Source organism: Octopus bimaculoides, chromosome 8, assembly GCF_046866305.1.
Source record: "Octopus bimaculoides isolate indiv1 chromosome 8, ASM4686630v1, whole genome shotgun sequence".
NCBI classification, from domain to species: Eukaryota; Metazoa; Mollusca; class Cephalopoda; order Octopoda; family Octopodidae; genus Octopus; species Octopus bimaculoides.
In genome coordinates this window covers 20108557-20122338 of record NC_142935.1, presented here as the reverse complement: position 1 = coordinate 20122338, position 13782 = coordinate 20108557, and the positions used below count along the sequence as shown (strand labels likewise).

The 13782-nt window shown below is 36.5% G+C and overlaps 1 protein-coding gene across 12 annotated transcripts in view; it reads left to right on the top strand.

The window, feature by feature from the left end:
* LOC106878170 (uncharacterized) overlaps positions 1 to 13782 on the top strand; it is a 482992-nt gene that overhangs the window by 420734 nt on the left and 48476 nt on the right. For 8 of the 12 annotated variants that reach the window (XM_089356166.1, XM_089356163.1, XM_089356164.1 and 5 more), the window contains exons 6-7: positions 1268 to 1418; positions 2896 to 2952. In XM_089356166.1, coding sequence (XP_089212292.1) covers positions 1268 to 1418; positions 2896 to 2952 — 208 coding nt within the window. The remainder of the gene's footprint in view (positions 1 to 1267; positions 1419 to 2895; positions 2953 to 13782) is intronic. The other 4 variants (XM_089356171.1, XM_089356167.1, XM_089356174.1 and 1 more) reach the window with 1 other exon arrangement.

Below are 13782 nucleotides of genomic sequence, written 5' to 3'. Positions count from 1 at the left end.
ATGGGGTCATAACCCCGAAATATTGAATACAAGGTCAGTCTACATTAATTCACATATTTGATCTCTTGTGATTTACTTTGCATTTACTTCGCATTGTTTTGGCCTTACCCACGATCTTTTATGCAATATATATGAGTATATGCATATATATGTACATGTATGTACATACCTTCATCTACACGTATATATAGATGCATATCTGGGTATATGACTTGCAAAAAAACATGGACAAAATGATAAACAAGGTACAGAAAACACACAGGCCACATAGAGAACGTTTCCTTCATCAGCTGCCACCATTTTATATATATATATATATATATATATACATATATATATATATATATATATATATATATATATATATATATATATATATATATATATATATATATATATATATATATATATATATATATATATATATGTATGTATGTATGTATGTATGTATAAATCAAGCGAAGGAAAAAAATAATTCCTTCAAAGAGATGTAAAACAGCCAATTCACTGGTGCAGTAGTTGAATACCACAGATAAAAGAGTATAATTATTAAATGAAATAGAGAAATACAATTGACAAACTAAAAATTTATTTACATTATAACATAATATAATATAATGTAACAAATATAATATAACATAATATAAGGTAATATAATAAATCCTTAAAAAACATATAAAGCCAACAGTTTATTTCGACTTATATACAGTAGGGAATTTACAAAAAATTCCTATGTATACAAGCCTTTTCAGGGCCGTGGTTATAAAGAGCATACGAAATTAAGGATTTGTTATGCTATCTTATATTATATTATGATACATTTTTCATAGTATATTATATTATATTATCATGTAAATAAATTTCTATTTAATATGTGTGCGTTTAATATGTGTGTATATTCCGGTCATTCCACAATGTAACTTCGTGTATATCGTTGGCGATTTTTTCTTCCTCCGTCTTCCCTTCTTTGGACTTTCCTATATTTCCGACGAAGAGCTCCGATCGAAATGTCAAATTCTCTTTCTTTTCTTTCCTGAGCGTCCAGTAACACAATATCTGTATCACGTCCTCGCGTTGTTTTTTTTTTCTGTCGTTTTTCTTTCTTGAACTCACTATATATATGTATATATATATATGTATACACACACACACACACACACACACACACACACACACACACATATATATATATATATATATATATATATATATATATATATATATATATATATATATATATATATAATGGATTTTATTATTTTGACAGAGTCAAGCGATGAGAATTGTCCGAACAATCGGTCAAGCGTTTGAAGTGTGCCACAAATTAAGTGTTGTACAGAGTCCCTTGAATGGGGGAACACCTGATGATGGAAACAGTACTATATCGGTTGATGACAACGAGAAGTCACTGTCAAAACGTGAGTATGAAGAAACTTAAATCTAAATACTTATGGATGCATGTCTGTTAAAGGATTATTCTCTATATGTTCATATTGTGTGTATATATATATATATAGTATATGAATCTACATGTTTGTGTCTGTGCATGCTATTTTAAGGAGAGCCTAAGCATTCGGATAAAGCTGAATAAGCATATATGCCAGGTTTCAAATATGCAAGGTTCGATTCCAGCCTTAGTTACACCTAGCGTTTCACAATAGAAAATGCTATTGGAAAGAATGATATTTTGCATGATTCTTGAGAAAAGTTGGTGAATGGGGTGAGGGGAAGGAACGATATGAAAAAATAATAAAGAACAAAACAATGGAAAATAGAAAAATAAATAATATAAATGAAAATGAAACAGGGGCTCAAGTCAGCAAAAAAGAAAGAAAGACGGAAAATAAAGAAAAGTTAGAATGAGATAAAGATGAAAGAAAACATAAGAATGGAATAGTATAATAGAGGGGGGGAATAAGACGAATATAGCAAACTAGATGGAGGGAAAGAAAAAGCGAGTGAGTGGGGGGGGAAGAAAGGAAAAGAAAGTAAAGAAATAAAATGTTATTAGAATAAAGAATAAGAAATAGGGGAAGATGACGGAGAGGGGGTGTCAGGAGAAAGAAGTTTGGAGGAAATGAAGAAACTAATGGTGAAGGGATGAGAGGGAACACAGAAATGAGGAGTTATAAATGAGTCGTCGACATTTTTTTTATGACTTTTTCGTCTTAATATGGAACGATGTGGGTCTCGTTGGTGTTAATATGCTGAGCAAATTGTATTAATTCATGGCATGTTGATCTTTTGTTAATAATTGCTATTTTCATAAATATTGTTCTACTTTCGTTTTTGTCACAATGTTTGGGGGGAAAAAAGAATAGATTGAATAGATACACACACACACAAAGAAAAGGGAAAAAAGATATTGACTCCATCGCTGCGGAATAAGGGTGGTGGGGTCAGCCTAAACTAGTTGTGATGGGAATTTGTAAGTGAACATGTTACGATCTGAACCTCTAACCTCAGTCACCATAAAGAGAAATCTTCTTCAAACTAGTTCTGGTAGTCTGTGATTTATTAATGGCAAGTTTACCCTTGTTCCTTTCCTGATGCTCGAAATAAAAAAAAAATATTTATCCATTTATTTATTTATTTACTGCATATTGCTTACTCTTCCATTTAGTATCCAAGTTTCTGTCAAATTTCGACACACACCCCACCATCTCTCGTTGGTTATATCGCTTCTTCCCACCATCTCTCGTTGGTTATATCGCTTCTTCCCACCATCTCTCGTTGGTTATATCGCTTCTTCCCACCATCTCTCGTTGGTTATATCGCTTCTTCCCACCATCATATCCAGTCCATTGTGTACGCACACATTTGTGTGCGTATTTATGCGTGCGTGCGAATGTGTCCACATTTTGGCAATATTTAACCAACTTGGATTTATTTTAGGAATCGAGGAATTAGAAAGTAATTCCAACTCAACGTCAACTGACATGGATAAAAAAGGTAAGCTTGAACGTGCAGCCCCACCCACCGGATATGTTTTTGTTTTTATATTTTTTCGGTGTGTGATGAGTTGTCTTTTAACACTAACATTGTTTGGTGTTGCATGTTTAAAATGCTACCCTGACAAAACATTGGATTAAAACCCTCGTTAACCCATAAAGAGAATGTAATTTAACATTCAGCGATCTATAGTTTCTGTTCACTCATTAACACTGTTTGGGAGAATTGCTTCACTTTTGTACTCAGATGGATGACATGTTTTATGGCGTCTAATTCTTTAATCCTGCTTTCGAATTACATTGAGGTCTACATTCGCCATTCAACTCTTGAGGGTCAATAAAATAAATTATAGAAATATTTCAATTCAATCAGATTTCGCTTGTTTGTTTGTTTTGTTTTCTGCTTCAAGATTCAACAATTCAGTACTACGTTTCTGAGCGTCGTTTTTTTTTTCTTTTTTTTTTTTTTGTCGTTGTGTTTCACTATGTAGTAAGCTGTAAGTTCTCTCTGTGAACCGAATTTAGAAATTAAGTTCTTGGTTATTATGTTCATGAATTTCTCAAAGGAATGAACGACTATAATAATTCTCATTTCCCTATCCACTAAATTTATCACTCGTTCATAAATGCATTTGCACATAGAAGCTAAAAGAAATTACTCGTACCTTGGATAAATTGCATCATTTTGTCATTTCTTGGATCTGGACAAAGGAGCTAAACGAGGGTCTTTGCAGTCCCTCCAAGAATAGTGTGATTAGGAGAAGGAGACCACCTTCGGTGATGAATGACCATAGGATTGCACCTAGATCGTTACCTTCCGAGGTACAAATCCAGGCAAGGTTGTTTGTGGAAGGCCTGCAATTGCCCATGCATACCAGCCTCTCCTCTTCACGCCACTGATGTTATCCAAGGGAAAGGCAAAGACCGATACAGCTTAGCACCAGTGATGTCACAACTCATTTCTACAGCTGAGTTAACTGGAGCAACCTGAAATAAAATGTCTTGCTCAAGAACACAACATGTAGCCTGGTCGGGGAATCAAACTCACAATCTCACGATCGGAGGCTCGACGCTCTAACCAGTGAGCCATGCGCCTTCACAATAGTGTGATTGATGCCCTTAATATTCCACTTAACCTACAAGAAAAGCATGAGCAAAGAGAAAGTTCCCGAAGGTTGGTTTCTTGAGGAAAAAGGGATGGAGTTAGTGCTTAGTGCGAGTCCATGAGTGAAACAAATAAGGTTGATGAGATGAGAAAAGCGGGTGTCTAAGTGGAGGAATTACGAAGCCAGTCAGCTACGAGGAACAAAGGCCATTCTAATAGTAATAGAAAAGATATAAAGGAGACAGCACGCCCGTGGAGAAGAGGTTGGAGCGTGTCCGTCAGAGATTCAATTTGTGTCAGTTGAAAGGCGGCGAACTGGCAGAAACGTTAGCACGCCGGGTGAAATGCGAAGCGGTATTTCGTCTGCCGCTATGTTCTGAGTTCAAATTCCGCCGAGGTCGACTTTACCTTTCATCCTTTCGAGGTCGATGAATTAAGTACCAGTTATGCACTGGGGTTGATGTAATTGACTTAATCCCTTTGTCTGTCCTTGTTTGTCCCCTCTATGTTTAGCCCCTTGTGGGCAATAAAGAAATAAGAAACGTTAGCACGCCAGGCGGAATGCTTAGCGGTATTTCGTCTAGCGCTACGTTCAGAATTAAAATTCCACCGAGCTCGACTTTGCTTTTCATCCTTTCGAGGTCGATAAATTAAGTACCAGTTGCATACTGGTCGATCTAATCGACTGGCCCCTTCCGCCAAAGGTTTCGGGCCTTGTGCTTAGAGTAGAAAAGAATTTGTGTCAGTCGATTTATTTTAAGCGTTCCTCTTTTGATTAAGTATTTAAATCTAAGTTTTTCTGAAAAGTTATACGCAGCAAAAAAGCCAAGGTAATTAAAAGGTTTTTCCCTGACAAAGATGTAAGAGTGGAATTTCACATTTTGATATGAACAAAAACAAAGAATGAGTCAATGAATGAATGAATGAACGAATACAAAATTGAAAGAAAGAGACAAAAGCAAAAAGACAGACAGAGAAAGATGATGGTAATCAGTTAAAATGCAGTATCTATACAGGACTGCCTAACCATTTGGCCACACTGCATCCACGGTTGTATATATAGGAAGATTGATGGTAAACACTAATAAACATTCCAACAAATCTCATTAATAACCTTACATAATTATTACTTCTTAATTAACTTTCATAGCTTATTACATAGTTACTATTATGGCGCTACCAAATCAGTAACACTAAAATTATTACTTCTACTAATTACCATAACTGTTATCAGCAAAATTAATAATTAATATGTACACTTGCCATGGTCAATACACCTCTAATCCCCTTTCCGTAACTCTCTCTCGCGTTGTGCGGGCGCACTACTACTGCTACTACTACTACTACTACTACTACTATCGTATGCCTTGTTATTACTATTATTAAGACAGCAGCTAGCAGAATCGGTAGATTGTCGTGTAAAATACTTAGTGTTTAGTTACTTCCCCAGAATCTACAGGATAGAGTGGCGATCACAATTTGGTAAAGGTTGATGTCGAAAAGGACTGACACAGGGTTAAACAACAACAACAACAACAACTACTACTACTACTACAAGTATTATTATTATTATTACTGTTGTTAAATATATTGTCTACCGCTACGTTCTGAGTTCAAATTCCGCCGAGGTCGACATCGCTTTTCATCTTTTCGGGGGTCGATAAATTAAGTATAAGTGAAACACTGGGGTCGATCTAATCGCTTATCCCCCTCCCCCAAATTTCAGGCCTTGTACCTAGAGTAGAAAGGATTATTATTATTGTTATTATTACTACTATTATTTACGTTTTTTTTTTATTTATCAAGGCAGGGGAGTTGGCTGAATCGTCAGCACGCCGGGCGAAATGCTTAGCGACATTTTCGTCCGTCTTTACGTTCTGAGTTCAAATTCCACTGAGGTCGACTTTGCCTTTCATCCATTCGGCGTCGATAAATTAAGTATCAGTTGAGTACTGGGGTCGATCTCATAGAGTGGCCCTCTACCCCAAATTTCAGGCCAGTAGTTTACTACGCCGAGGGAAATGCTAAGTTCTGATTCAAATTCCGCCAAGGTCGACTTTGCCTTTCATCATTTCGGGATCGATAAATTAAGTACCAGTGAAACACTGGAGTCGATGTAATGGATTAGTTCCCTCCTCCATAATTTCAGGCCTTGTGCCTATAGTAGAAAGGGTTATTATTATTATTAGTAGTAGTTGTAGTAATTTTGTCTTATTCCATTATCTGTGCATACGTGTGTGTGTGTGTGTGTACGTATGTACGTGTATGTATTTGTACGAGTGAATGTGAGTGTAGGCGTAAGTACGACCGAGAGATTAAGAAGTTCATTTCGTAGTAATGAGATCTCAGTTTCGACCACGCAGTGCAGCACCTTGAGCAAGTGATTTTTGCCATGATCTTAGATTTGAACCATATTTTATGAGTGAAATCGTACAGATTCACCTCAGGAAATGCATTAACTCTTTGCCTGTCTTGTGTACCATGCAATACACAGAACATATTTCCCTGGCACCCATGCATCATGTATGATAAGCATTCCCAATATTATCTACTATTATAGTATCTTGGGATTTATGAAAGGAACTTTCTGATGTCATGTATTTAATGTATGCGTTTTGCTTAAACGCTTTTCAGCTGTGGTATTTCGTCCAGTGAAAGTTTTTAAGATGCTAAGTCTTAATAAACAAACATTGTATATCTCAAAACCAGGCGAAACGAATCGTACCGAAGGTGAAAGGGGACGGTGGAAATCGATATTTCGCTGTTATTACAGCTCATCCGCACCATATACTCGAATCGCCATAGAAACGAATTCGAATACAAGGCGGCGAGCTGGCACAAGGCGGCGAGCTGGCAGAGACGTTAGCACGTCGGGCGAAATGCTTAGCGACATTTCGTCTGCCGTTACGTTCTGAGTTCAAATTCCGCCGAAGTCGACTTTGCCTTTCATTCTTTCGGAGTCAATAAATTAAGTACTAGTTACGCACTGGGGTCGATGTAATCGACTTTACTCCTTTGTCTGTCATTGTTTGTCCCCTCTATGTTTAGTCCCTTGTGGGTAATAAAGAAATATGAAACGAATTCGAATCGCTGGTCTCAGACATATACAGATTGCGTAAAATCTATCTAGTGATGTGCAACAATGCTGCACACATAAAACAAAATTAAATTTTGAGTTAGAAGCAGCTCCCATAACGTAAGCTTTGTATTACTGAGAACGTATGAAACAAAAGCTAACCAAAAGTCTGAAAATGAGCAAGGACCTTTAGGACAAACTTATGCTTTGTCCTGAAAGATACAGGATTACTGACACAAGTGTCTGTGGAGTACTCAGCCATCTCTGTAATAATGCAATTGTAGATCAGGAATGTTCATCATAGAAGGCGATCCGTATGAATACATGAGTGTGTTTTGCATGTATGTATATCTGGGATGTGGGGTAACGGAGAGTCTGAATAATAAGAGAACACACCCAGACAGTCCGACCTATTCGCATGTGTTTCCACTGGAGACTAGCATTTATCGTGAGTCCGTTATCAACACCCTTCGTTTCCTCCACCCTTTGATGCTATTAACCTTTATACTACTACATTGTTATCTGCCCTTGTTTCTTGTTCACTTTTGACAGCGATAAAAAGAAAAAAAACAAGAGAAAAGAAAAAGAGTTATGAAGCCACCTAACAATAATGGCCTCGCAACGCAAAATGTTAATTCTTTCTTCTTCTAACATATTCCTATTGTAACTAAACAGCCTTCTTTCTTTTTCGTTTTTTCGTTTGTTTTGTTTGGTTTTTGTTTTGATTGTTTTCATTTCATTTCGTTTCTTGTAATATTTTACGTAATACAAGACAAAGAAAAGATAAGGTACTCTTAAACCAAAACTATATTTCTCCTCTTCTCTCTCTCTCTCTCTCTCTCTCTCTATCTCGGCTCCTTCTCTTCTACGACTTCTACATTCTTTCTATCTTCCTCTTGCTATATTTTCATGTAAGTTCTATTTTTACCGAATTGTTTCCATCGAAGATTTTTTTTTTCAGTACATGACTTTCAAGAACCATCAACAATCATCATTACATATTTCTCAAATCTTAAAAAATGTGAATCGCCATACCAACCTCATAAAGGGCTATTTTTGGCAGATGCCATTATTGCTTTTCAATGCTGCTATTATTATTGTTCTTACTCTTGTTGTTGTCATTCATATGGCTGTTGTTGTCTTTGTTGCGTGTAGCCCTTTGTCATCTCTGATCGATCAATCATACAATATGGACGTAGTCGACTGAATACCAGGCGCAACCCACAAGTCTCTCTTCCAAGTTATTTAATATCTCTGTCTAACTGAGGACTATAGTGCAAAAATCAAACATGCTCTGTTAAATTGCATAGGGTGCAGTGTAACAGTGTATACATATTGCACTCTCTCCATGGTTCAGTTTAATTCTGTATATTTGCGGACTCTTGTGATGACCAAACTGAAGGTGAACAAAACGGATCCGATTAGAATTGCTGAATCTCGTTGTTTTGCCTGTGGTATTAACTTTGTCACTAACACTAATTCCGTAAACTAATTTTAATTTTTTAATTTTTAATCCTTTTTCACATCCTTTATTTTGTTATTTCAGTGCCATGTTGTGAAGGTGCGTGTTGTAATGGTTAGGTTTTGGGCTCAAGATCATATGGCTATGGGTTCGATTTCTGAATCGTGTAGTGCATTGTGCCTTTGAACAAACCACATTATTTTACATGCCATATCTTCCTCCAGTTGCTACATTTTCGATGTTTCATGTGGTTAGTGATGGCAGCACCGAGTGGGTATCTATATCTGTTCGTGACAAGAAGAGTTAGTGAAAGCATGGTACATATCAAATTATATTGGACTGCTAGTGTCAGCTATATTTTTGATTAGCTTCATTCCATTCGTAACCATTCCGTCTTTTTCTTCGAAAACCATATTATCTCATGTGACCAGTTCTAAAACTGGTTGGAGGAAGTTCTCCCGCATAAAGACTCCTACGTTGGTTCCGGTCCTCTACTTTGTGTATATTAATGTATATTATATCGCAATGGTGGAGGCGCAATAGCCCGGTGGTTAGGGTAGCGGACTCGCGGTCATAGGATCACGGTTTTGATTCCCAGACCGGGCGTTGTGAGTGTTTATTGAGCGAAAACATCAAAAAGCTCCACGAGGCTTCGGCAGGGGATGGTGGCGAACCCTGCTGTACTCTTTCACCACAACTTTCTCTCACTCTTACTTCCTGTTTTTGCTGTGCCTGTAATTCAAAGGGTCAGCCATGTCACACTGTGTCACGCTGAATATCCCCGAGAACTACGTTAAGGGTACACGTGTCTGTGGAGTGCTCAGCCACTTGCACGTTAATTTCACGAGCTGGCTGTTACGTTGATCGGATCAACTGGAACCCTCGACGTCGTAAGCGACGGAGTGCCAACATCAACTACAATATCGCAATGGTGACCACTAGTCTCATGGATCACTTATTTCCAGTATATTAGTATGGTTCACTACCTGTCTGATAAAGGGAGAGAGAAAAAGTGCCTTTAACTCGGTGCAGAACAACTATTTCAAGCAGTTCGATTCGTAAAGCATCAACTGGTGTTTCTATGGGTTTCCTCGACAATGTTTATATCATTTGCCGAAATACATTGATGAAAGATACAGAAACACACACACGCATACATAAGCATATGCATGTATATGCATGTCAAAACAGAAATTTACCTAAGATGTTGCACTGTAGGATCGAATCGGGAAACAAGCAATTGTGAACCAAGCTTCATAACCATGCAGCCATACTTATGCCAAACCATATTGCTGTTAATGTTCCTTTGAAAATCGAATTTTCTAAGTAACTCTACTATTCCAATTATTCTCTCCGTAAACATTTCGTGATACATATTATTGTAGGAAAAGTTGTCTTGAGAACTGTGTTGAATTGACACACAGTAAAGAAAACCGAGACTACACAACGAATGGTTTCTAATACAAGTTTTTCACATTGCTTAATTAAAATAGCACCACAGCCAACACTTAAATCTCACTGGGTTATTGATGAAATAGCTCTGTGTATATATGTGTCGTCGATTCAACCGTCTGTAGTTACCCCGTCCCTGTAAAACTAAATTTATATTTGCTCATAAGAAAATGTTATGATGGTGGCACTGGTGGTGGTGAAAGGCGGTTGAGTGGATGAATCGATGGAGCAACAAACAAAATACGTTGTGGTATTTAATTGTTCTCCTTCCCGCCCTCTTACTTTCTGAGTTCATATCTTTGTCTTGGAGTCGATGAAAGAAAGAATTAATAGAGTAACGGCCTCCATTTTATCGACTCATTCCTTCTCCAGAATTTCTGTCTTTGTACCAATTTCAGAAATAATAAGAAGAAGAAAAATAAGAATAATAATAATAACAATAATAATAATAATCCTTCCTATTATAGCCACAAGGCCTGAAATTTGATGGAAGGGGACTAGTCGAATACCTCGACCCCAGTGTTTCTCTGGTACTTAATTTATCGACCCCGAAAGGACGAAAGGCAAGGTCGACCTCGGCGAAATTTGAACTCGGAACGTAGCGACGGGTGAAATACCGCTAAGCATTTCCTCCAGCGGGCTCACAATTCTGTCAGGTCACAGCCTTAATAATAATAATAAGAAGAAGAAGAAGAAGAAGAAGAAGAATCCTTTCTACTATAGGCACAAGGCCTGAAATTTTGAAGGAGGGGGGCCAGTTAATTAGACCGACCTCAGTACGCAACTGGTACTTAATTTATCGACCCCGAAAGGATGAAAGGCAAAGTCGACCTTGGCGAAATTTGAACTCAGAACATAGCGGCAGACAACACCGTTGAGCATTTCGCCTGGCACGCTAACGATTCTGTCAGCTTGCCGCCTTCAATAATAACAACACCAATAATAATAAGAAGAAGAATAATAATAATAATAATAAGAAGAAGAAGAAGAATCGTTAAGGCACCGGTCAAAATACTTGACGACATTTTGTTTGTCTTTACGTTCTGAGTTCAAATTCCGGTGATCTCGATTTTGCATTTCATCCTTTCGGGGTCGATAAAATCAAGTACCAGTTTAACACTAGAGTTAATATAATCGTCTTCCCCCTCCCCAAAAAACTTAAGGCCTTCTGTCTATAGTAGAAAGGATCATAATCATCATCATCATCACCACCACCACCATCATCATCATTTTTTTTTTTTTTCTAATTAATATTTTGTGCAGAAATGTGAGAATAGCTTAGAAACAACTTCACAAAATGTGGGAATTTACATCGAAGATTTATTTGCTGAAGGCAAATTTTTTTTTTTTTCTTCTCAGCTTGTAAACAACATGTTTCAGCTTCTACCATGTTATCTGAGATAGAAGAAAAGTCTACCTTTTGATATATTTGCATCATCTTTTACTTTTAAAATGTTGTTTATTCGTAATTAAATATACCTTCTGCTGAGAGAGCAGGAAAGGTGCTAGTAACAAATGTGGCAACCCAAATTAGGATTCGAAAAAACTGAAAGCAGTAACAATTTCCCCAAGACACACGATGAAGGCTGGAGGGTATATCAGACGAAACGTTGCGTTGACAACAAACAAGATGAGGACAAATATCCGTCAAATGTAAAATAATGTACATAATTCCTCATCTCTTAAATATAGAACAGTAACAAAATAATTTTTTTAAATGCAGGACGAAACAAAAAATAAATTTATACAAGTGAATAGACATAAGCGATATATATATATATATATATATATATATATGATGGTCCTCTGGAGGACACTTGTTCTAAGCCACTTTGACTATTGCTCTCAGCTATGGTCACCAACCAGTGTCAAATAAATCTCAGAACTTGAGGCAATCCAACGAAGCTACACGAAGAAGATAGCCTCTATGCAGCATATAAGCTATTAGGAAAGACTCAAGAGATTAAGACTCTATTCTTTAGAGCGTGGGCGAGAAAGATATGCCATAATATACATCTGGAAGATCCTCGAAGGAATTGTCCCAAACTTTGGCATCGAAAGTTACACAAATAAAAGAACTGGACGCCATTGCATAGTGTCAAAGACTTCAAATTTGCCATCAAGATGTAGGACAAGATACTGAGAAACCTGCATGGGGTGGATGTAGGTGTCTTCAAGATGAGGTTAGACCTCTTCCTATCAGGTGTCCCAGATGAACCAACTTCGCGGCAGGAGGTGCAGATGAGGGCAGCTGCATCAAACTCTTTCATGCACCAAATGTCGATTCCTGAAGAAAAATTCGTGAAGTAAAATTGTGTAGCAACACCAAATGGCGGTGCCCCAGCATGGCCGCAGATCATGAGCTGAAACTAGATAAAATGAAAATGAATACACGCACACACACGCACACACACACACACACACACACACACACACACACACACATATATATATATATATATATATATATATATATATATATATACATACACACAGATGCGAATATAAGATGTCCCTTGTTATTCCGGGTAATATAGTGTAACCAGTTTTTTGAGAAGGGAATTTGTCGTACTCTTGCATTTTGGTAAACTAGACTAAACGGACGTTAAAGTATCTAACTGGATGCTGTCATACTGGAATAAACTGGAAAAGAAGTTGATACTTTTCAACGAGATTCTGATTATCTCTATGGGATAGTGTGGCTCAAGTTTGTAAAACTGGCATATGTTACAAGATTCAGTTCTGTCGAGATACGACCAAGAATGAAAAGAATGCAATTTCGCTTAGTCATTGAATCCTAGTTTGATGTACGCCATGTTTTTTTTTTAACTATTTATTATTGACCGAATAGCTAGAAAGATCAAAGACGCCATAATGTCGGATGGTGAACTTTTTGCACATTTCTTTTTTTTTTTCGTATTAAAACACGTGTTACTCTGGAACAATTTACACTACTTTTTCACACGTAATAAGAGAAACTATTTTACTTATTGTCACAAATAGACATTTCTGTTCTTTTACTTTTCTCTTCTTTTTTTTTTTACAGCTAAGCGATCAAATATCTCAAATCATTAATAGCTAACACTGATAATTTTAAGCAAAGCGTCACAAGGACTATTATATTCATTGCAAGTGTGTGTGTCTGTGCGCACGCGCATGTGTGTATGTACGTGTAGAAATATATTACATGCAAAAGTTCATTGCTACAGAGATACTATTGTTTAGTGTTTTGTGGTGCCCCAGCATGGCCACAGCCTTAGGACTGGAACATATTAAAGAATAGAAGAATATATATACAGGTATATAGATAGATACACAGATAAATAAATAAATACAAATGCGTGCATGCATATATAATACAATATGTATATATCGAGTTGTGTCTGGGGTGAGTCATGCTGTTTTAATGTCCTATTAATTAACACACACACTGGTTTGATTTCCACTCATTTACTTATTTTTTTGTTTCTAAAATCCTCGTTGCTTCTTGCAACCTCTTCAACAATTGTTGACCTATATATCAATATATATATATATATATATATATATATATATATATATATATATATATATATATATTATTTATTAATTCATAATAGAATATAAGGATAAAAATCGCATAAATGATTTTTATTATGTAGTCAGCATGCTATAACAATTTATAGGTAATTTATACAATAAATTGATAATAATATACATATGTATATATTTAACTGGAGTTTTTGGTAGTCTTTTT